This window comes from Triticum dicoccoides, chromosome 6A, assembly GCF_002162155.2.
Source record: "Triticum dicoccoides isolate Atlit2015 ecotype Zavitan chromosome 6A, WEW_v2.0, whole genome shotgun sequence".
NCBI classification, from domain to species: Eukaryota; Viridiplantae; Streptophyta; class Magnoliopsida; order Poales; family Poaceae; genus Triticum; species Triticum dicoccoides.
The window spans coordinates 265,740,070-265,763,377 of NC_041390.1; the positions used below are offsets into that span (position 1 = coordinate 265,740,070).

Genomic DNA, 23,308 nt, shown 5'->3' on the forward strand with positions numbered 1-23,308 from the left:
CATGACCCATCCGTTAGCTTAGCATAAATGATCATTTAGTTTGATTGTTGTTGCTTTCTTCGTGACTTATACATGTTCCTCTGACTATGAGATTATGCAACTCCCGGATACCAGAGGAATACCTTGTGTTCTATCAAACGTCACAACATAACTAGGTGATTATAAATATGCTCTACAGGTATCTCCGAAGGTGTTTGTCGGGTTGGCATGGATCGAGATTAGGATTTGTCACTCTGAGTATCGGAGAGGTATCTCTGGGCCCTCTTGGTAATGCACATCATAAGAAGCCTTGCAAGCAAAGTGACTAATGAGTTAGTTGCAGGATGAGGTATTACGGAATGAGTAAAGAGGCTTGCTGGTAACGAGATTGAACTAGGTATGTAGATACTGACGATCAAATCTCAGGCAAGTAGCATACCGATGGACAAAGGAAATAAAGTATGTTGTCATAACAGTTCGACCAATAAAGATCTTCGTAGAATATGTAGGAGCCAATATGAGCATCCAGGTTCCGCTATTAGTTATTGACCGGAGAAGTGTCTCGTTCATGTCTACATAGTTCTCGAACCCGTAGGGTCCGAACGCTTAATGTTCGATGACGATATAGTATGATATGAGTTTTGTGATTTGGTGACCGAATGTTGTTCGGAGTCTCGGATGAGATCACAAACATGGTGAGGAGTCTCGAAATGGTTGATAGGTAAAGATTGATATATAGAAAGATGGTATTCGGACACCGGAAGTGTTCCGGAGGGTATCGGGTACTTATCGGGTCACCAAAAGGTGTTTCGGGTACCCCCGGCAAACCTATGGGCCATATGGGCCTTGTGAAGGAACACACTAGCCAATAAGGGGCTTGTGCACCCTATAAGGCTATAGGAGGAGGAGAAGGAAAGGGGGAAGGGAAAGGAAAGTGTGGATTAGGATTCCCACTTCCTTCCCTCACACCCCCCTCTTTCCTTTCCCTTCATGAATACATGGAAAGGGAGGCGCAGGGCAAGGCAGGGCTCCTAGGGGGCAGCGGCCAACCCTAGGGTGCCCCTGGATGCCTCTCCTCCCCCTCCCACCTATATATATGTGGGGAGGGGGCGCCTAGAACACAGAACAACAATCGTTAGCCGTGTGCGGCGCACCCTCCACAGTTTACACCCTGGTCATAGTTTTGCGGTGCTTAGGCGAAGTCCTGCGAGAATCACTTCACCATCACCGTCATCACGCTGTCATGCTGACGGAACTCATCTACTTCCTCGACACCTTGCTGGATCTAGAAGGCAAGTGACGGCATCGCGCTGAATGTGTGCAGAACTCAGAGGTGTCGTACGTTCGGTACTTGATCGGTCTGAGCTAGAAGAAGTTCTACTACATCAACCATGTTGTCAAACGCTTCCGCTTTTGGTCTACGAGGGTATGTGGACACACTCTCCCCCTCACGTTGCGATGCATCTCCTAGATAGATCTTGCGTGAGCGTATGATCTTTTTTGAAATTGCATGCTACGTTTCCCAACAGTTAGTGGATGCCCTACTAGATAGCGGTCTCATCATGCAGCTAAATACATAGGAAGTGCTTCTGCAAGGCTCGGGTTTATCACATTGAACTCAAGGCCGATCCAAATGATAGATTATGCTCTCTCAAAAATATTGGGCTACTGTATTCGGAGGTAGGTGAGATCACCAAAGAAGATCTCGCAAAAGAATCCAGGATCATCTATAAAACCTCCTGGCCATGGTTGATTAGGCAACTAGATAACTGGTCTTTTCTAGTTAAGTTCCCACCACACATCAAGGTGGAAGTTGTTGCAAACTACCCATGTTTTGGTCCATTTAAGGAAGGAATCTCAGTTAACGTATCAACTTGGGATGGATAATTGGATGCTTTTGCTGACCTATCAGAGACATGGATACAACTAAGAGGTTTACAACCAAAATGGTGTGAATGGGACACCTTAGATCAAATTGATGCACCTTTTGGTTACCATTGGATGTAGACTAGCAAGGTATGTTCAAGAATTTATTTGCGGTGGTCAGGATCAAGATAAGATGTAGAGATGTTTCCAAAATCAATGTTTTAAGACTCTTCGATTTTGGCTCTGGCTCGAAACTTTACCAAGTCAAACTCAAAGTGGAAGAAGATCTAGGTGAGATAGGCTCAGCTGAGATACAAAAAGGAAAAGAAGGGGAAGGAGGAGATGAGGACAGAGGCCTGACTAGGGAGAAGCAGACTAGCAATGGGTTTGCCCAACAAACGAAGGACATAGATAAATATCCCAATGGGCAAAATGCGCCTACTACTAATCCTCAGAAAAGCTATGGCTCTAATGCTAAGAAAGTCAATGTTAACCCACAATGCAAAGAGGCTCATATGGGCCAGATGCAGTCCCAACTTGAGGACTCACTCAATGATGTTAGGGCTGACATACTCCCCTGGATGGATATAACTGAGGAATACAGGGACATATGTTTTGATCTCTTGTAACAAACGGAGCTAGTTGATGACCAAAACCAACATTATGAGACTGATATTTCTGTTTAGCTTACTGAGCAATCTCCACCAGAGGGGACAAATAACTCCAAAAGGGACTCTAGGGGTCCCGTTCTCAACCTAGCAAATGATGCCAAGAAACAAAAGAAGTGGGGCCCTGTTGAGGCTACCAGGCAGTGGTAGAGTTAATATTAAAGGAAATATTGTGTTGGAGATTGCACAAGAACTGAAGAAAAAGAAATATTTGGAAATCCCTGGAAAGTACCACTCCAAACTTCAAGGTATTATTTCAAAAAAACCTTTCTCTATCGATCAGCAAGATAAACTAGTAAAGAATGCTTTAGGTATAGGAGTAGTTATCAATGATAAATGTGAGTTTGGTTTACAAGGAGCTGAGGGCACCTCTGTACCAGCACCCATTACTTTTTCCTGCTACTAAGTTACATGCCTCTTTTACCTGTCCTGTTAGGTAGATTAACAATGTATGCTCTAATTCCCCCGCTTCTATTGCTCTTGGTGGGTTTAGTGCTTCTCCACCCAAAACTCCTGAACATCTGGAGAATGTTCAAGATGAGGATGAACTATGGACCATGATCCATAATTACAAATGGGGCAAGCACCCCATGAAAAAGCATTTCCCATGAATTAGCCTTTCTAGAATGTTAGGGGCATAGATGCTCCTGGTAGGAAGCATAATATCAGTGACTCGATTAGTAAGACCAAACCTTCTATCTTAGGCTTTCAGGAAACCAAAAAACAAACTATCTTTGATACCTTTTTGAAATATTTGACTGGTAGTAGAATTTTCTCCTGTTCCTTACTCCCTGCTAAAGGCTCTATTGGAGGCATCCTGATGGGGGTTGATGAGGAGATTTTGAAGTTCTCAGCTCGCAGATTGGGACCTTCTCTGTTTCCTGCCATGTCAAAGCTAAGACTTTAGGGGCCAACTTAATTTAGAGTGGTCATTATCTATGGCTCCTCTTATGAGGAACATAAGGATAGTTTCATGTCTGAATTGCATAGTATGTTTGTGGACTGTGAAACACCTACCATTATTGGTGGGGACTTCAACATGGTTAGGTATAATATAGATAAGAGTAATGGTAGAGTGAACAATAAATGGTGTGACAAACTTAATGCTTGGATTGAGATTTGGAGCCTTTTAGAAAACAAATTAGGGAATAGGCGGTTTACATGGGCCAACAACCAAGCAAACTTGATCATGTCTACCATTGACATGGTCTTTTATTCTACTAATGTTGATAGGCTTTTTCCTTTATCCTCCATTCAAGCTTTGCGTAGACTAGGTAGTGACCACACCCCCATCCTTTGGGATTTTGGGACTGGTATCCTACCTAAGAGCTCTAGTTACAAGTTTGAAAAATGGTGGTTGCTTAGGTATGACTTTAAGGCAATAGTTGAGAAAGCTTGGTCTATCCCAGTTAAGAGTAATAGCTCCATAGAGACTTGACAATCTAAGGTCACAAACTTCAGGAGGGTGACTAAAGGGTGTAGCCACAACATAGAGGCTGAGCTTAGACACATCAAGAAATATTTGATGGAGGAGTATGATGCTTTAGATATCAAATCTAGATCTGAGGAGCTTAATTCAGAATTGCAGGGTAGAATTAAGGCTATTAGAGATGAAATATCAAAGATTTGGCTTAAAGAGGAAACTAAAGCCAAGTAGAGGTCTAGGGATAGATAGATTAAGGAAGGATATAGGAACACTACATATTTGAATGTTGTGGCTAACCAAAGGAGGATGAAAACTCTAGTTCACTCCCTCCATGGCCCACATGGCCCTACTTCTGATAATAAAGAGATGTTAGATATAGCTGCTACCTATTATAAAAACCTTTTTGCTAACGAAGAGCACTCTGGATTTGAGCTTTCTAATGATTTGTTTGTCGACTCTGAGAAAGTAACCCCTGTAGAGAAAATGAGCTCCTCTATGCTCCTTTCTCTGAATAGGAAGTTAGGACAACTGTCTTTGGGTCTTACCTTGATGGGCTCCCTTTTTTCTTTTTTCAAAAGTTTTGGGATTTGGTTAAGCATGATTTAATGGCTATGTTCTCAGATTTTCATGCTAGTAAGCTTGATATATATAGATTAAACTTTGCCAGACCAACCTTGATCCAAAAGAGCGTGATGCTTCAGTAATGAAAAACTCCAGTCCAATTAGCTTGTTAAATTGTGTCTAAGATTTTTTACTAAGGTCCTGACTAATAGACTATGAGCTATCATGAATTGGCTTATTTCCAACAATCTGCCTTTATCAAAGGTAGATACATCCTGGAGAGAGTGCTGATAGCATGAGCTTATCCATACTGTAGTTAGGTCTTATAGTTAGGGAGTAGTCCTTAAACTTGACTATGAAAAGGCTTTTGATAGGGTGGATTTACACTTCCTGGGTCACCTTCTCAAGCTTAGAGACTTTTATTCTAGATGGCTCGAGTGGATGTGGAAGATCACTCACCAACGGTCTGTTGGAGTGAAGCTTAACAATCTAGAAAGTAATTTCTTCCTCATAGGAATAGGTCCGAGACAGGGGGACCCTATATCACCCTCCTTTTTAATTTAGTTGTAGATGCTCTCACTAGGATGCTTATGAAGGCATCTAATAAAAACCTTTTCAAGGGGCTTGGGCATTCTATTTACTCTAGGGGATTCATCAGCTTGTAGTATGCCGATGACACCATCATGTTTGTGGACAAGGACCCCATTCTAGCTGCAAACGTCAAGTGGGTCCTCACTTGCTTTGAACAAGTCTCAGGAATGAGGGTTAATTATGACAAGAGTGAGTTGATTCCCATCAACCTCGAAGGTGATGATCTCAATTCCCATGTTGATATATTTGGATGTCCCATAGGTAAATTCCCCTTGAAATACCTAGGGATTCCTTTGCATTATGAGAAGTTGTCCAGAGAAGATATTCAACCTTTGGTTGATAAGAGACTTAAGAGGATTGCTGGCTAGAGGGGTAGATTGCTATCTTATGCAGCTAGGATTACTCTTATTAAAGTCTGCTTAGTCAGTATCCCCATTAACCTCCTTTCCTTCTCTAAAATTCCTAAATGGGCTGTTGATCTCATCAACACCCAAATGGCAAACTACTTGTGGAATGAATTTGAAGGACACAGAGAAATCCATTTAGCAAATTGGCCTCTAGTTTCTATGAAGAAAGAATTTGGGGGCCTAGGAATTTTCAATCATCATGATCTTAACATTTGTCTCTTAGGCTCATGGGTCAAGAGATATGTGAATAGCGAAGGTAGGATGTGGAGGGACATAGTAGATAACAAATATAATACATCTCCAAACATCTTCTGTATCCAAGACAATGTATCTTCAAACTTCTGGAAGGGGTAGTTTGGGCTTCCAAATCTGTCAAATTTGGATACATACATGTGACTGGAAATGGTCTTAAAGTGAGATTCTTGGAAGACATTTGGTTTGGATCTTCCCTTTTGTCTGTTCAATTTTGGGATCTTTACTGCATTTACAGAGAGCAGGGTAAAACTGTTAGTCAGGTTTTAGATAACAATGTGATAAAACTAACATTTAGAAGGGTTTTCTCCCCTTTGATGAATATGTGGTATGAACTGGAAGCTGTGGCCTCGAGTATTACTTTTTCTAGTGATATAGATGCCTTGGTATGGCAATACACTGCATCTCGGTCATATTCTACCAGTTCTCTATATATTATCATCAACTATAGAGGAGTAACTCCAATTTTTATTCATGCTATCTGGAAATTGGTTGTACCACCTAGGATTCACATCTTTCTATGGTTGTTTGCCCACAACAAACTTGTGACCAGAGATAATCTCCTGAAAAGGAACTTACATAAATCCGTGGATTGTGTGTTCTATTCTAAGCTTTAAAGTATCCAACATCTTTTATTTGAGTGTGTGGTTGCCCAACATATTTGGCAGGAGGTTAGCTCTTTCTTTAATACTAGATCATTGATGGCGCGCGTTGCTGCTCCCATCCATTTTGGCATTATAGTGTTAGGGACTGATAAAAATATATGAAGCCATATAGTCTACTTGTTAAATTGAAACAACATGGCAATTCGTTTCATGGTGTAGCCTTATGATGCAAAATTTCAAGAGTACTGCTATATGGAGAACTTCCCCTTGAATTAGTTACATGTACTAATAAGTATTTATGCAAATATATGGTGGCATGATTGGGTGCCAATATGCTACATATTTAGGAGGGTCACTACGTAGCCCAACTGCTGACATTACTTAGTTGGCGACATCAGTTAATACAATGCATAATCTGACAATTGACAACTCGTTACATAAGATTAGTCCCATCAGATTTACTTCGTGTTCCTCAAAATATAGTTCCCACCATCATGAATGTTTTAAACATAAATTTATGCATAGTTGATCATGACAGCACATTTCTTAGTATCATATATTTCTTGAATGTTAGCATAGGTCATGCAGATAAGGAAACGGATTGTTTAACTGCATCATAAAGAAAAGATTCTCTTGAAACTTCACGTCAGTAATACTCATGCATTTCAAGCATATGAAGTGGCAAACTCCTTGGTATCAACTTTGTATCAGTAGATGGTATCAGAGAATAAGAGAGAAAGCTTATTATAACCTTACATAATAAAATTGGTAGAGAAGTGACTCACAACAATTGGGTCATCTTGTTATCATAACACTTATCATCAAATCGGGAGCCCCCTGGCTCTCCATTCATGCGCCATGGTTGTATTAAATAAAAACATGAGCATGTTTTTTAGGGGGGGGGGACATGAGCATGTTAGAGACAAACGAACATTTCAAGGATACTGAAAGCTATAGTTAATATCATTTACCAAAGATAGTCACTTTTTCTTTTAAAAACACACAACCTGTAGAGATAGCAATAGGCTTACGCAAAAAAAAAAAAACTATAAATCACCAAAAGTTGGCAAAGCTGAACGACCAAATGAAACACATACTGCAATGCTACATCATATGGACATAGAATATAATATCGTTGAGAGATTTTCGTGGAAAGAAAAATGTTAAGAGATAGTGGTGCAGTCAAGCTATGGAGCCAATTACTCTAATTGCAACATATTACTCAGGACGGCCCCTAATTTGATCTCTAGCAAGCATGAATTGTTTCACAAGTGGGTTCACATATGCATTACTTTTGTAACAATAGTCTGATCCAATACACAGTTAATATCTTCATCTTGCTTACACAACCCTTCTATTTTATGCTCGATTAACGATCAATATCTTATATGTATAGTCAAGATGTTGTCGTTTTCATCGCTGTGAAGTTTGCTTTGCTAAGTATCTACAACATTTAATATTTCATTTGCTCATTTTTTGTGAACAAACTTGCATACAGCAAAAACAACAGCCGGTAGCTAGTGCTATTTTATTTCAATCAAAGTCACACTCACGAGTGGCATTACATAGTAATATGACTTGGATACTAACCTGGCCGACTGGAGCGGCAAGAGAGAACCCAACACCCAGCAGAACATAGATCAAACCCAACAATTCAGAGCACATGCACTGGAGTAAGCAAAACAACGTCAACAAATGCATCCAGGGAGTTGCCAACATCACGTGTCAAATAAAATCAAGGTCAAGTGCTCCACACCACTGACCTCATCTATAGATGCAGATCTGTACCAGCTGACATGATGCATACATGTCCTTTTGTCGCATGCCCTGCTACACAAATCAACAATTAACAGATCACATGCATCGATAGTAGAATGGAATGAAAAGCAAACATCATGTGGCTTTGAGGAGGGATATTATACCAATAGATAGAAGAATAAGAACCACCATAAGGAAGCACTTTCAACATCGATCGGCCTGACCAGTCGCCCACACCCTTAGTGAAAAACATTCTCCACCTACAGAGCGAGAAGGGAGGAGGAGGAACCACTCCGGCTGAGCCAACCCGTGTCTCCTGAAAGAAAGGAGTCAAGCCTGATGGGAGGATTTGAGATACACGCCCAGCCACGCCATAACCACGTCATCGGAAGGGGGAGGAGAGGTGACGAGATGGATTGTTGCACGAGGAAGACTAATAGATCAAGACAAAATATCTCTCGGTCCACTATAGGCATATTGTGTAAGGGGGTGAACTGTACCTGCAGGGAAGGAACAACGGGTGTGGAGGGAGGGCAAAAGCGCGGCGACCATCTTGGATGTAGCTCGCCTGGGACGCCGGTTCTACCCGCAGCGCCGCCAAGTCTTCATGGGCTTTGCCGCTCGGGTTCATGGTCGGAGGAGTGGGACGCGCGCGTCGTCATGGTGCTAATCCGGATCTCTGGGATCGTCCGTCATCGTTGTTCACTTCACCTTCGCCGACATGGGGTTAGGTCTGGAGCGTGCTGGATGGATGCGGCCGGGTGAGGGAAGAAGGTGCGGAGTCGCTGATTCTGGATCAGATGGCTTTCGGGCTGGGAGGCCCAATCAACCACATTGCTTGGTTTTTTCTCCCGGAGTAGCGTCCACTTAGGACAGCCCGCAAACGGTGCATTAAGGGCAGATCTACGGCCAGAGACCATCCATATGCGAAATCGAATGGTTAAAAATACGGGTAGCGTGAGAGAGCTCAGATTAGGCTCGCTTATACTGTCCTAAATAAATGCATCCGGGAGATTCTGTCACTAGTATTTCCTCTCTTTGGGTGGCTGGAAAAAGATTAGATGCTCCAAATATTGTCTTTGCTATTGCTCTTTGGGCTTTATGGAAGCACATGCACAATTTGGTGTTTAATGGTGTGCCTTGGCTGTCTCTTGAACATATTTGATCGCTTTTTTTAAGAATAATCAAGAAATTGCGTGTGCTCTACAAGGATCACATGCTGAAGATGATAGACTCGTTATGTCTCCACCTCCAAAATCTGCTGTGAGGGACAATGGTGATCATGATGGGGTAGACACCTTCAAGGAGATCACGTCTCCACACAAGCTGAGGGGAGGAGGTGTTGTTGCTAGGCACAGCCCCGTCTCTGTTTTGGAAGTCTCGGGATCTCCAACATCCCTCCTATCATGAAAGTGAAAGTGGAAAGTGGTCCCGTTAAGCTGTCACTTATCTCAGTTTAATTGTCTTGTGGTGTTAACCGTGAGGGTGCCTACTGTTATCAGTCATTTTAGTTGTTTTAGCCGCTAGACTCTTTTCTTCTACTATATTTGCATAATGTAGCAGACCTATTTTTGCGGGCTTCTTTCTAAGTAACGGACCCAGGGAACCCCTCTTTGTTGATCTAAGAAACCTAAATGCCCTGACCCGCACATATAGCCGCGGAGAGGCGCATATCCGGGTCCCCTCATATTTGTTTTACACGACGACGAGTTTTTAGTGGATCTGTTCAGACCGTAAAACAGTGAAAACCCGCATATCGTTTGAAATTTTCCGGATCGATGAGCTTTTAGCGGATACTAACGGTACAGATGCTCTTAATGAAAAAGCAGCAACTTGCCGTGTTTCGTCAATTTTCTTTTCTACATCAAACATATTAAAGAGTGTCTCCTAACTTGATGTTAAAAATTGTCTCTTAATAAGCACCGTTCCTTATCTAATCGGATGATTAGAAGGAAAAACGCAGTCCTTCCATGGATCTAAATCCTCTTTTCAACCATGACCAAGGAGGGGTCAGAAACAAACAACGTATTTGGCAATATTTGGGAAGAGGATCGGAAGTTTAGTATAGGGGGTTATATTAAGATTTGACATGTGATGAGCCATTTTATTCCTAATCCCTATTTGGTGCATTGTGGAAATTTGAGGAGAATTTTTATTTCTTTGTTTGGTTCATGGGAATTGACGAAAGAGTAGACCAGGAAAGTGAACATAAATTATGACGAATGGTTAAAGATTGTGAGTCACTAAGACTAGTCACAATGGGAGTAACTTAACAAGTAATATCACACATTTCAATACAAGATTGCTTATGTGGCAGATAATTAATGAGGAGAAAGGGGTTTGTGGTAACTTAGCTAGTTACTGTAATATCACACATTTCAAGGCATAATGAGTCTATAGCCTAATAAATAAACTCTTTTATGATACCACTCATATGTTACTACCCATTATGGAGATAGTAACATAGACTAGTAACATCGGCAAGTTACTACTCTATGATACTTCCCATTGTGAGCACTCTAAGACTACCCACAGTGGGAGTAACATATGTAGTAACATCACACATATGTAGATAAAATGTATGATGTGGCAAGCAATAAATGAAGAAAGAGAGACATGTGATAACATAGCTACTTACTATTAATATGAGTAACATCACATATATCAAGATAAGATGAGTCTATAGCCTAATAAATGAAGTGTTGTATGTTACCATACATATGTTACTTCCCACTATAAAGATAGTAACATAGAATAGTAACATGTTACTACCCATTATAGCTAGTCTAAAATAATTCCCTTCCAACTTCCACCCATCTCGTGATAATAAAACGGTGAAAGCTGGAGTATCAAATCCCATCCTTTTCCTTTATAAATTTACAGCCCCTAACCAAATACTACTACGTAATAGATTTAAAATCTCGTACCGCTTTAATTTCCATTCCGTCACTCTAATTGACCCAACCAAAGACGCTGAAAAGAGCCAAGCTAACCGAGACCGACCACAACCAAAGCAAAAACGCGCACACATGAGCAGAGCACAGTAGCCAAGCAACAGCGAGCGAGCCACAGTCGGTCACTCCCACCGCCGCTCCCGATTCCTTCAGCCGCCGGCAGCGCTGCCATCCTCAGCTAGAGCTTCTCCATCCCCTACCCCTATATACCGCGATCTCCTCCAGAACCACCGTCCGGGACTGCTGCTCCGCTTGCTCGCCCCCGTTGGAGATCCGCCCGGAGCGACATTTGTCTTTCTGGGTAAACCCTAGTCTCAATTGATTTGTGTTTTTCTTTCGTCCGTTCTGCGAAAAATCGAGGCTTTTCGAAGCACTCCGTGCGCCTCTTACGCAGTCTGCTGTTGCTAGTGTCTGGGGTTTTTTCCCGTCCCTGGACGTTTGTGTCGGTGCGACTGCCTCGGAAATTCGGCGGGCGCATTCACCACTGGTTGTATGCTTGGGATCTCGGAGCTTGTAGGATTCTCATTTGGAGCTAGAGTTGGGCGCCGGATCCTTTTGTTTATTTATTATTATTTTGAGATGCGCCAGAGAACTATTTGATCTTGCTGTCGGGAATGTGCTGCCCATTGCTTTGTGGTATTTTTGGCGATGTTGATTTACTGCTTCTGTTGCCATCTCATACGCCCAATCTTTTGCGCCAAACGTTTTCCTAAACTTGAGTGTAGTTTGTCGAAAATACAAAATACGTATGTCGGATAAGAGTTTGGACGCCATCCATGAGCTATGCCCAAAGGAGCCACATGCAAAGATTTAATTTAGTTTTGTTGCCCTCCATGCTGTTTCCGGTAGTCTAGTGGTTGATTTGCTGGAGGATTTGGATATAGTATAAAGAGGTGATGTGAGCCACAAAGTGAACTTATCTCTCTGGCCCTAACATTCTAAGGCAATTAATCATTTTGGGAAACCGTGTATCTCTAATTTCAGTGAATATAGTACTTCCTGCGTTCACAAATATAAGATGTTTTGGTTATTTTAGTATGGACTACATACAGTCTGAAATGAGTGAACAAACACACTAATACATGTCTATATACATCCAATTCACAGAACATCTTATAAGTATTTGTGAACGGAGGGAGTACTATGGTATGGTTGTGCTTGTAAGTTGAAGCCATGGCAAGACAAGTGGGAGCTTCTTGATATACATCCAATTCACAGAACATCTTATAAGTATTTGTGAACGGAGGGAGTACTATGGTATGGTTGTGCTTGTAAGTTGAAGCCATGGCAAGACAAGTGGGAGCTTCTTGATATTACTCCCTCCGTTCCAAATTACTCGTCGCAGAAATGGATGTATCTAGAACTAAAATACATCTAGATACATCCATACCTGCGACAAGTAATTCGGAACGGAGGGAGTATCATATAAGTGTAAGCCAAATCCCAAGTGAACTGAAGCCCCAATGGGAGTGAGCTTCTAGGACATGTAAAAGGAAACTCCAGTGAGCTGGTTCGTTTGATATGCTTAATCCTGTCCTAGCCCCTTAAATGTTTGAACGCAATCATTTTCTCTTAACATGTTCCACTTCTGAGAGAGTGGAAACTGTGATTCTTGTTTTCAGCTTTGCTGTTTTCTGTAGGTAAATCAGTGATTTGGAATGTTTTTCCGAGCTGAAGCAGAGAAGTCTTGGAGCTGGATAATAATAATCTTCTAGGGATATGCTCCAACCAAGGGAAGCTGATGTGCCTGCACTCTTTGTTGTATTTATCGTACTTCCGGTGATAGCATATTTTCTTCTTGGGAGATGGCATGATTCTGTAAGTAAGAAAACAAGAGTAGGTGTGCTTGGCCAGAAAGCTGCAGAAGAAGCCTTCAAAGTTGAAACAATGGCATGCCCAGATGTTATATTGCCAGGACCGTCTCTGAGACCCATGCCTTATTTGAGATCTGTTCCTTCTTTAAGGTCAGAATACCACGAGTGTGCTACTTGTCGTGGCCCTGCAAAGACTAGGTGCTCCAGGTGCAAATCTGTTAGATACTGGTAAGATTCTGACCTATTATTCTCTGGTATGAACTTAAACTCCAAAAAGTCGTGTACACACAAATAGGTGTATGAATCTTACTTTATTATCTGCTGTTTATTTATTATAATGATTTCATTTCTGAAAAAGAACTGTACCACTATTATGTCACCAAAGTGGGCGAGTCACTTATTTCGTTTCATTGGTGACATATCAAATTTTAGTTAAGCTGGTAGGATTGAGCACTGGAAACAGCCTCTTGCAGAAATGTAGGGAAAGGCTGCGTACTATAGACCCAAAGTGGTCGGACCCTTCCCCGGATCCTGTGCAAGCAGGAGCTACGTGCACCGGGCTGCCCTTTTTTTTTTGGTAGGATTGAGTACCCTGTCACTGCATATAATCCAGCGCCTGATTGGAGCAAGCAACACATCTAATAACTCCAGTCTCTTAAAAATGCTGAATTTACAACTGATTTATCCCTGCACCATGACTCTGTTTGTCAAATTGTCATGCGATACTCTCTTGCTTGTGTGATGAATGTAAAAATTATATTGCTCTGTTGTTGTGGCCACTTTTAATGCCACTTTGAATGTTCCACAGCTCTGGAAAGTGTCAAATTATACACTGGAGGCAAGGGCATAAACAAACATGCCAGCAGTGGCATGTTAATGGTGGTAGCAACTCTGGTGGACTATCTCCGACGGAGAGTTCTGAACAAATGCCGTTCTTGACTAACCTGAATTCACCTCTTCCAGGGGGTGACAGTCACCTGCATGACATGAATTTTGACACAGTATCAGAGCCATCATTTGCGACAACTGATAGCTATATTCTTGATACTGATCTATTCCTGACAGACAGAAGCAACATGAATGAATCAAATCAAAGTCTTCTTTCAATAGTAAATAGCGCTTCTGTTGCATCTTGTGAAAAGAGCAATTACAGTGTTGATGAAGAAACCAACTCATCTGAGATTTTATCAGCAAATAAGGTAGCATATCTTCTAGTTCATTTTTTATTCTCCAAGTTTGTGTCATTCAGTTCTTTACCTTGCGCTTTCAGGTTTCAAACAACAGTTATGGTTGTTTAGATGAAAAGAATGGCAACCATGATTTTACTTATCCTCTCAATAATACGGTACAACAACCCAATAATTGTGCTCCTGAAACAACAAAATGTCCAAAAGCAAGCATCACAGTTTATGAACCCGACATGGGTGTCTATTTTACTTCTGATATGACGAGTTCTTGCGAGGGGCCATATTCTTCCGCAACAGAGTCACTACAGAGGAGCAAATCATCTTGCAAATATAGTGGGCGAGGAAATGTGATTTATATGAAGCCTCCTTATCCACCAGGTAAGGTGGTTTCATCACAAAAAACACAGGAGGTGTTGGCATCATATCAATACAATGTCCATCAAAAGAACACTTCCTGCAAAAATGAGCAAAGTAATGTTTCTTCTCTCTTGAAGCGGGCTACCTTTTCCTTGTATTTTTCTCTTTAATCTCACATATGTATTGTATCCTGTAGGATCTGCAAAATCAAGTGTTTCAACGAACAACAATTTACAAGGATGCACTGGAATCTCAAAATTAGGAGCATCCAAGGTTGAAGTCTTGAAGAAGCCCTCAAAATTTCTCAAAACCAGCCTGGTGGGTTTAATCAATGATAACAAGAGGAGTAAGGTTTGGAATCATCTATGATAACTCTTGTCTTGAGTTACTGCGCTGTTTTGGTATGTAATGTTACTTTGTTCTAAATAGGAATTTCAGGTATTGTTTTGCTATGAAGATCTTGTTAAGTTCTTCCAGTATGAAGTACGGGGTATTTCTCCCAGAGGTCTTTTCAACTGTGGGAACAGGTATTACCATTGTCTTTTTTTTGACGGGAAGGTATACTTTATTAACTCAAATAACGGTTACATCATCCGCTAGAAATTTAACAAGAAAATTAGGAGGTGCATCCGCCCAAATGAGGGTCGTTTGCACACCCCCACTTTGCCAGCTCGTGAGCTACTACATTTGACTCTCTAAAGCAATGCTCAATAGTAACCTTCCCAAAATCATTCAAGATATTTCGGCAATCATCTAACACAGGCGCTGCAACCATTGAATGGCCTTCGTTTAGCTTTATTGCATCCACCGCAACACTGTTGTCCATTCTTACCATCAACTTAGCACATCCCACACTTAGGGCTAATTTTAAACCTTCAAACAGTGCCGCTACTTCTGCCGCGACAACATCAGCGGCGTGTTCAAGTCTTGCTGTTGCAGCTGTGATGAAACGGCCTTTATGATCCCTGACAACCGCCCCGCATGCACCTGAATTTGTCCCAGCAAAATAGGATGCGTCCACGTTCAGAACTAGAAGCCCTGGTAAGATGGCCACTTGTTTAATTTAGCAACAGTCGGACATTTCCCTACAGCACGAGCGTAGTTGAGGGCAAGCGCCAATCGCAGGTGCTGTCCTCTCCGGCGTTTGCGGCTCCTCCCCTTTGACGAATTCTCTCCGCTGCAACCACAGATACCAGCATGTTGTGGCTATCATCTCCGATAGCTCAACCTGACCAGTGTACGCCTTCTGATAAGCTTCATCGCATAATAAGAAATCGATAACAGACGCACCAGCTCGGTCTATTACAGCAGCAAACTGAATCTCTGCGCTGAGTCCGAGTGCATCCCAAACGGCCTTCGATCGTGCACACTGGAATAGGACATGAGATATATCCTCCGCACCATCTTGGCAGACTGGGCATTGAGATATACTCCCTATATGGCGATTTGCGAGAACACTGAAGCATGGGATAGCATTGTGTAAGCATCGCCACAGAAAAATCTTTATCTTTGCTGGCACCTTCAGACTCCATAACTTGCACCAGATTGGGTGTGGCGCCGTGGAGTAACGTACTAGGCCCAGATCATTCTCATCAAAATTTGCCTCCCATTGTTTATAATACGCAAACCGAACTGAGAAAACCCCGTTCTTTGTTAATTGCCACGCTACAAAATCTTCTGTCTCCGCATGAAATAAAGGGATCTGCAAGATGCGCTCGGCATCAATGTGCCAGAAGTTCTCACGGATCAACTGCTCATCCCACTCTCCAGAAATTGGGTCTATTAACTCACATACCCGGGTTAGCACTTGGTTTCCCCGGACAGTGATGATTTTCCTTGACGCACTGTTCGGTATCCAGCAGTCATTCCATTGTCTTTGTTAAACTGTCGTGCTGACTTAATTTGTTTTTGTTCTTATATGCGAATTTTGTAGAAGGGGGGCCTTGGCGCAGCGGTAAAGCTGTTGCCTTGTGACCATGAGGTCATGGGTTCGAGTCCTGGAAACAACCTCATGTAGAAATGTAGGGAAAGGCTGCGTACAAAAGACACAAAGTTGTTGGACCCTTCCCCTGATCCTGCACAAGCGGGGGCTATGTGCATCGGGCTGCCCTTTTTTTGTGCAAATTTTGTAGAAGATGAACAACATGCAATATGTTCTGGAAATAACCAATCTAAGAATCTTAACAGGAGGGGTGAAACTGAATTTCCAGTAGGAGGTGATTCACAAGTATCAAACACATAGATTGGTAAATTAGCAAATTTTAAAAATGGTGCAACAATATAATTAAATCATACTGTACGTGCAGCTAAATAAAATTAAGATAATTCCTGTGTACCAAAAATATTACGAAAGAATTAATTTAAATAAGGTGTACTTTATTTAGTCAAGCAAATTGTGAGCCAAATGTTGCTTCTTCTGTTTCTGCAAATTGAACATTTAATTAGTTAAATTGTAGCTTGTCATGGGTTATATGTAATGACTATTGTCCTTTCTTGCAGCTGCTATGCTAATGCTGTTCTACAATGCCTCATGTGCACAAAACCCCTGATGATCCACCTGCTTCTGAGATTGCATTCTAAAGACTGTAATACTAAGCCCATAACATTTGCCCCTTCAGTACTGTTGTCTGCACAGGGTAAAAGTAATAATACAGTTGTCTACTCCTGTCCGTCTTACACTTTGTTATCTTCGTATAGGTTGCTCAAAGAACTGGTGTCTTATGTGCGAACTTGAGCAATATGCTTCAACTTTACGTGAAAGTGGTGGACCTGTGTCTCCAAGCAGAATCCTTTCGAATCTAAGGAACATTGGATGTCGCTTGGGTGGTGGAAGTCAGGAAGATGCTCATGAATTTTTAAGGTAGTTTAGCTGACATGTTAGATTTAATTCCTCTTATTCTATTTTTTTCATTCCTCTTTTTTCTCACTATTTCCTGTTGATTCTAACAAGGGTGGTCTCTGATTTAGATGAAACCGATTCTAACAAGGGTGGCCTCTGATTTAGATGAAACCAAAGTTTCGGTGTTTCGCTTTTAACATATTCTGTTAGTCACAACACAATCAAAATTTGTTCTGAATATTGTGGAGTGACTACTAATAGAAAGTTAGAACTGTGGAGACAGACTTTGTAATCAAGATTTTAGGCTCAGTAGAACTAAAACTGAGTAAGTTGGGGTGCGGTTTCAGTACATGGGGTGCCTTGATGGGCAGGTGGTACCTCAGAAGGACACCTTTCAATATTTGGGGTCGATGCTGCAGAAGGATGGTGATATCGATGAAGATGTGTGCCATCAAATCAAAGCCAGATAGATGAAGTGGCACAAAGCTTCTGGCGTCCTCTGTCATAAGTGTCACAAAAGCTAAAAGGCAGGTTCTATAGGATGGCAATTCAACCTGCGTTGTTGTATGGCGCAAATTGTTGGCCAACTAAAAGATGACATGTCCAACAGTTAGATGTAGTAGAGATGCACATCCACACATGAAAGGATCGGGTCCAGAATGATGATATACATGAGAGTTGGGGTAGCACCAATTGAAGAGAAGCTTGTCCAACATCGTCTGAGGTAGATATAGTTAGGGTAGCACCAATTGAAGTGAAGCTTGTCCAACATTGTCTGAGGTAGATATAGTTGGGGTAGCACCAATTGAAGTGAAGCTTGTCCAACATCGTATGAGATAGTTTGGTCATATACAACGTAGGCATCTAGAAGTGCCGGTGCATAGAGGAAGATTAAAGTGTGTTGTTAATGTCAAGACAGGTCGGGGTAGACCAAAATTGACATGGGAGTAGTCCGTAAAGAGAGACCTGAAGGACTGGAATATCACCAAAGAACTAGCCTATCCCAACTTGTTTGTAGAAGTTAGCTATCCACGTGCCAAAACCCTAGGTCTCGAGATCTTATGGATTTCAACTCTAGCCTACCCCAACTTGTTTGGGACTGAAAGGCTTTGTTATTGTTGCTTGTTGCTGTTAACTGATGATTGACTGATAATCCTGTTTAATTGAAACAGAAAATAAGAAAGATCATCAGTCCAAGAAGGCAACAACTAATCTCTCCCTAGTCTCCTGGAACAGACTAGTCTATTAATTTGTTGATGTATTCTGAATATTTAAGAGGCTTTAAATATGAACTTTTCTTATATTCTCATGGTCTCTTATGTCAACACTATCAAGTGGGTTGGGGAAAATGGGAAGGGGAAAATGACAATTGTTGCTCTAAATCTGTCAGACCTACTCTATCCCTTTTGTATTGATCATGTATTAACATTTTGTTCATAATGTGCTTGATTTTCAACACAACCAGGCATCTTGTGATGTCTATGCAAGCAGCGTGCCTGGATGGACTGGGTGGTGAGAAGCAAGTAGAACAAAGCTTGCAGGAAACTACACTGATACAACAGATGTTTGGTGGACGCCTTAAATCGAAGGTAACTCGTAATTTTCTGACTTGATTTCATTTTTAGTGCTGCAAATTTCCTTAATCGTGTGCTCAAGTTGTTACAGTTTATATCGAATATCCTTTTGCGTGTGTGCATAAGTTGCAGATTCGTTCCTTGTATTTTCTTTTCTGCTGGCTCTCTAGCTAGTTAGTTAAGCACTATTTTTCTATCATATACTAACTAATTTAGTAAATGAAACAAGGTTAAGTGCCTCAGATGCCATCATGAATCTGAAAGATACGAGAATATAATGGATCTTACTTTGGAGATTCATGGTTGGGTGGAGTCCTTGCAAGATGCTTTGACACAGTTCACTGCTCCTGAAGATTTAGATGGGGATAATATGTATAAATGTGGAAGGTACTGTGGCAAACTAACAATCTTCTCATCATTTTGATCGGACCACAGCATATTAAAGCTTGTTAATTTTACTGCAGGTGTTGTGCTTATGTTAAAGCTAGAAAACAGCTAAGCGTGCATGAAGTGCCGAACATATTAACAGTAGTTTTAAAAAGATTCCAGGTATTATGTATTTCATCTCTGTATGCAATATTGATCTGGCCCAGTATCTTTGTATTATCTCTAATTTTCAGCTGCATGTTTCGAAGTATAGTAATACTTGTGCGCGCCCAGTATCTTTGTATTATCTCTAATTTTCAGCTGCATGTTTCGAAGTATAGTAATACTTGTGTGCAGTTATCATAGAGTATACATTTATCAGTATGATATTAATGACTAATTTATGTAGAATTTCATGATGTTGTGTTTTACATCTTCAAATTGCAACCAAACCCCGCTAAAACTAAATGCTCATTTTGAAGAAGTTTCCTTAGCACACTAATATAATTGTTTGTTTGATTGCTTATTAAGATTAGTTTATTGAGCTAATTTTGTTCGTGCTTCAGACAGGAAAGTATGGCAAGATTAACAAATGTGTCACTTTTCCTGATATGTTGGACATGGTTCCTTTTGTGACTGGGGCTGGTGATCACCCGCCTCTTTACTTCTTGTATGCTGTGGTTGTACATGTGGATACAGAAAATGCATCATTCTCTGGTCACTACATATCGTATGTCAAAGATATGCAGGGAACATGGTTAAGAATTGATGACTCAGAGGTATTCATAAATTTCCTTGAAGTAGATTAAGAACTTCTGTATGTGTTGCTTTTAGAAGTTATTCTAGACTAGTGGAATCACATAGATATGTATTTCTTTTAAAGAAGCAAACATAATCACGAGTTTAGAAAACTAGCAGCTCATAGTATACTCTTTTGAAATGCAATTATGTTGTAATCTTACTGTTTTAGTGCTTATGGAACTTGAAATGAATTGAAGTCTGCTTGTGCTTTGTGACGGCGAACAATCAAATAGTCACACTTATTTCATGTGATGTCTTTTCTGTAGTCATATTTTTATACGGTCATGTATGTTTACAAAATATAAAATCTGGGAATTTGTGTGAGCTGATGTGGCTACTTGTTTCTTGTTATACGAAGGTCAAGGCTGTATCATTGAATCAAGTTATGTCAGAAGGTGCATATATGCTATTCTACTTGAGGTACAGCCAGCCTGTGATATTTGCCATCTAATATTCGAGTTATTTCCTTGTCTTCACTAGTCTTAACATTTATCATTTAGATCTTTTCCTCGCCCTCCGAGGATATACATTGAGAAAGGCCTATTGCCTGATCCATCATCTTCATATCGTCACTCATCAAAATCCTCCAAGGGCTCTTCTAAACAAGAGCAGAAGCAGACAGAATCACTCTTTACTTCTGATGATCAAAGCCGTGGTATTTATGATTTTAGACCAGAGGAGGAAGGTTACAGGCAAGATCAGCATGCCAAGTTGAGGTCCCAAAATTTATATCACACCGATGATGCTTTTGCCGATTCGGTTAGCACGGACTTCTCGGACGCTACATCAAGTGAATGGTCCCTGTTTACCAGCTCTGATGAATCTTCGTTTACCACGGAAAGCACTAGAGATTCATTCAGTGTTGTGGATTATGGTGACAATGCTGGCCTTGATCCAATCACCTCAATTTTTGGGCCATATTATGCTCCTGACCATCCTCTTGGCAACTTTGTCTCATGTACAAGGCTCTCGCATTCCAATCCGCAAACAAGGTACTTCCCGGAAAGCATGGGTTTTGTCTCAGATTCTTCCTTGCCAACTCACCCCTACGGCAATGTACATAGAGGAAGATATCCAGACAGGGCTTGCGCGTCTTCAGCCGAACCTCTTGCTTCAGCAAACCAGCGAAGCTTGTATGGTAGGTATAACCATAGTAGAGATGGTTTTGTTCAAACATCTGGGTTTTGTCATATGTAATGGTCTACATCTGATAGTTTTAGCTGGAGCTGGGCTGATATGGTTAGCAGTGCTGTTAATATCGCCTCATGTTCTTTTATTTCAGATGAGGCATATTTAATTGTAGCTGCATATTCTAGATGTAGTTCACTCAGTGTAGTGAAGTAACTAGATCTGTCTAGATGCCTAGCTTTTGGGTTGACATGTTAGAACTCAGGGACTGGCTTTGTGAAAGCAAAGATGGCCAAGAATTTGTTTACTGTGCGAGAACTTCCATTTGCTTCCAGATTTCTATCATTTCTTGGCCAAAGAGTAAGAGCTGACCAGTAGCCAGTAGGATACTGCTGATTTGAGCCTATGGGGGCATCTCTTAACTGAAACGAAGTTTTGTTAAATTCCTATATTTGCTTGAAGAGGTAAAGCGGCCGATGCTAGGCGTCATCCGGCTGATCTTTGCCAAAGATCAGCCGGGTCCGCAGCCGTCTGATCCGTCTGTATCTGAAGTTTCTCGCACCAAGTTGCAGTGAGCAGCACGGAACTAGCTCTCGTCAGCGCTGTCTCTAGCCGTCTGATCCGTCCCATTCAACAGGCTGCTCCCGGCCTTCTCCATTTACATGGGCCCCATGAACCGTACACACTATCTCTATTTACTAGCCACTACACTTTTGCTTCACGTACCTACACGCTGGTAGCAAACAAACCACAAAGTACATCATGACTAGTCCACATGCAAGGTAAATTAGCCTATCCGATAATTGCAAAAGAAAGAAGAAAATAGATCATGACTTGGCCAAAGATTATGTCGTGCATGCCAAATCATTTGATGGGACGCATCGAGCGGTTCCAACATCGCCTTCTCTTTGTGCATACACCTTCCAACCAGCGGTCTGGTCACGGCGTTTGCTGTGTACCCCACTAGTCCTCATTGCAACATCGTCGCCGTAACATCGCAACATCATTGACTGCCATCGTAACATCCCAACAACATCAACCATGCCTGTAACATTGCAACACCATCGTAACATCATCACACCGTCGACCGTTGTCATAACATCACAACACCATCGACAGCCGTCTTAGCATCACAACACCATCGACCATCGTCGTAGCATCGCAGCACTGTTGACAGCCGTCATAGCATCACAACACCGTCGACCGCCGTCATAGCATCGCAACATATTCCAACACATTTTTGCTATCGTAACATTGCAACACCGTCGACCGCCGCCTTAACACCGCAACACTGTTGTGACATTGCAACAACATCGATTGCTGTCGTAACATCGCAACAACATTAACTGCTGTCGTAACATCGCAACACCGCCGGCCGTCATCATAACAATGTCAGACACCCCATGCACTAACCACAATAGCGGTGATGCACCTGCAAATGGTCACATCATTGACGATGCTTTCGAAATAGCTGCAACACCGACACACTAGGCGAAGCCCTCGTAGCGGCCGTAACACCCGTGATGGTGTCGACAGTTGCAGCATCGCGCGGCCTGCTTTGTAAAAAAAAGTGTGAGCTGCTTGCAACGGAGATGGCCGACCTTGCATCGACGTATGCCTAGCTTGCAACATTTAGAGCCGACTTGCAACAACACTAGTCCCCCTTGTAGCGCCGCGTGGCTTGCTTTGCCGCGTCACATGGTTATGTAGCACAACAGTCCAGCTGTTGTAGCAACAAAAAAGTTGCTGTCATTATTGCATCCGGCTTGGAGTAGTGTTGACTAGCTTTGCACATCGTTTAATTTTTGCAACACGACTACTACGACATCGTAGCAAAAAAATAAGTATGGTTGCCAGACTTGAAGCGTCACACGTCCAGCCGGAACCACCATCAATCGGCTTTGCAGCGTCGCCCAGGTTTTACAACACGACGACACGGGCATGCAGCTTTCCAACAAAAACAAATGCGGTGTCCAGACTTGCAGCATACATGCCCGGCTTGCAGCAACAACAATCAGTCTCTCGCTTGAATTTGACCAACTTTATATTGTCGCGCATGCGAATTGCAGCAGCGCCAACCGTCCTTGTAGCCCTAGCACGACCGACTTTCGTACGCAATAAAATATCATTTGGTTCCCCACAAAAATAATATCATTTGGTTGCAGCAAAAACATC

General features: G+C 41.8%; 1 protein-coding gene and 1 long non-coding RNA gene across 5 annotated transcripts; one reads left to right on the forward strand and one right to left on the reverse strand.

Moving 5' to 3' along the window:
• Positions 1–2,831: 2,831 nt before the first annotated feature.
• LOC119319065 lies at positions 2,832–8,871 on the reverse strand. 2 transcript variants are annotated; one of them, XR_005154335.1, is made up of 6 exons: positions 8,614–8,871; positions 8,278–8,429; positions 8,119–8,182; positions 7,946–8,023; positions 3,255–3,394; positions 2,832–3,160 (listed from the first exon to the last, which is right to left on the reverse strand). It is a non-coding gene; the product is annotated as an uncharacterized LOC119319065 (long non-coding RNA). The 2 variants fall into 2 exon arrangements; XR_005154334.1 differs by lacking the exons at positions 2,832–3,160; positions 3,255–3,394 and having other exon boundaries at positions 6,822–8,023.
• A 2,238-nt stretch (positions 8,872–11,109) lies between these two features.
• On the forward strand, positions 11,110–21,473 carry LOC119316760 (ubiquitin carboxyl-terminal hydrolase 15-like). Of its 3 annotated transcripts, XM_037591140.1 has the most exons (15): positions 11,110–11,368; positions 12,175–12,577; positions 12,708–13,109; positions 13,690–14,080; positions 14,152–14,539; positions 14,622–14,776; positions 14,855–14,952; positions 16,925–17,010; positions 17,123–17,285; positions 18,730–18,853; positions 19,068–19,225; positions 19,303–19,387; positions 19,771–19,983; positions 20,364–20,425; positions 20,506–21,473. In XM_037591140.1, exons 3-15 carry the CDS (start codon positions 12,787–12,789, stop codon positions 21,200–21,202), a joined length of 2,943 nt encoding a protein of 980 aa, XP_037447037.1. In that variant the 5' UTR covers positions 11,110–11,368; positions 12,175–12,577; positions 12,708–12,786; the 3' UTR covers positions 21,203–21,473. The 3 variants fall into 3 exon arrangements, with proteins under 3 accessions (XP_037447037.1, XP_037447035.1, XP_037447038.1); XM_037591138.1 differs by lacking the exon at positions 12,175–12,577; XM_037591141.1 differs by lacking the exon at positions 12,175–12,577 and having other exon boundaries at positions 14,864–14,952.
• The last annotated feature ends 1,835 nt before the right edge of the window (positions 21,474–23,308 follow it).

Excerpts from the sequence above, each read along its gene's own strand:
- LOC119316760 (XM_037591140.1), top strand. The coding sequence starts at position 12,787 with ATGCTCCAACCAAGGGAAGCTGATGTGCCTGCACTCTTTGTTGTATTT. Across the intron at positions 19,984-20,363 it reads TAAGAATTGATGACTCAGAG|GTCAAGGCTGTATCATTGAA; the intron begins GTATTCATAAAT and ends TGTTATACGAAG. Across the intron at positions 20,426-20,505 it reads TATATGCTATTCTACTTGAG|ATCTTTTCCTCGCCCTCCGA; the intron begins GTACAGCCAGCC and ends TTTATCATTTAG.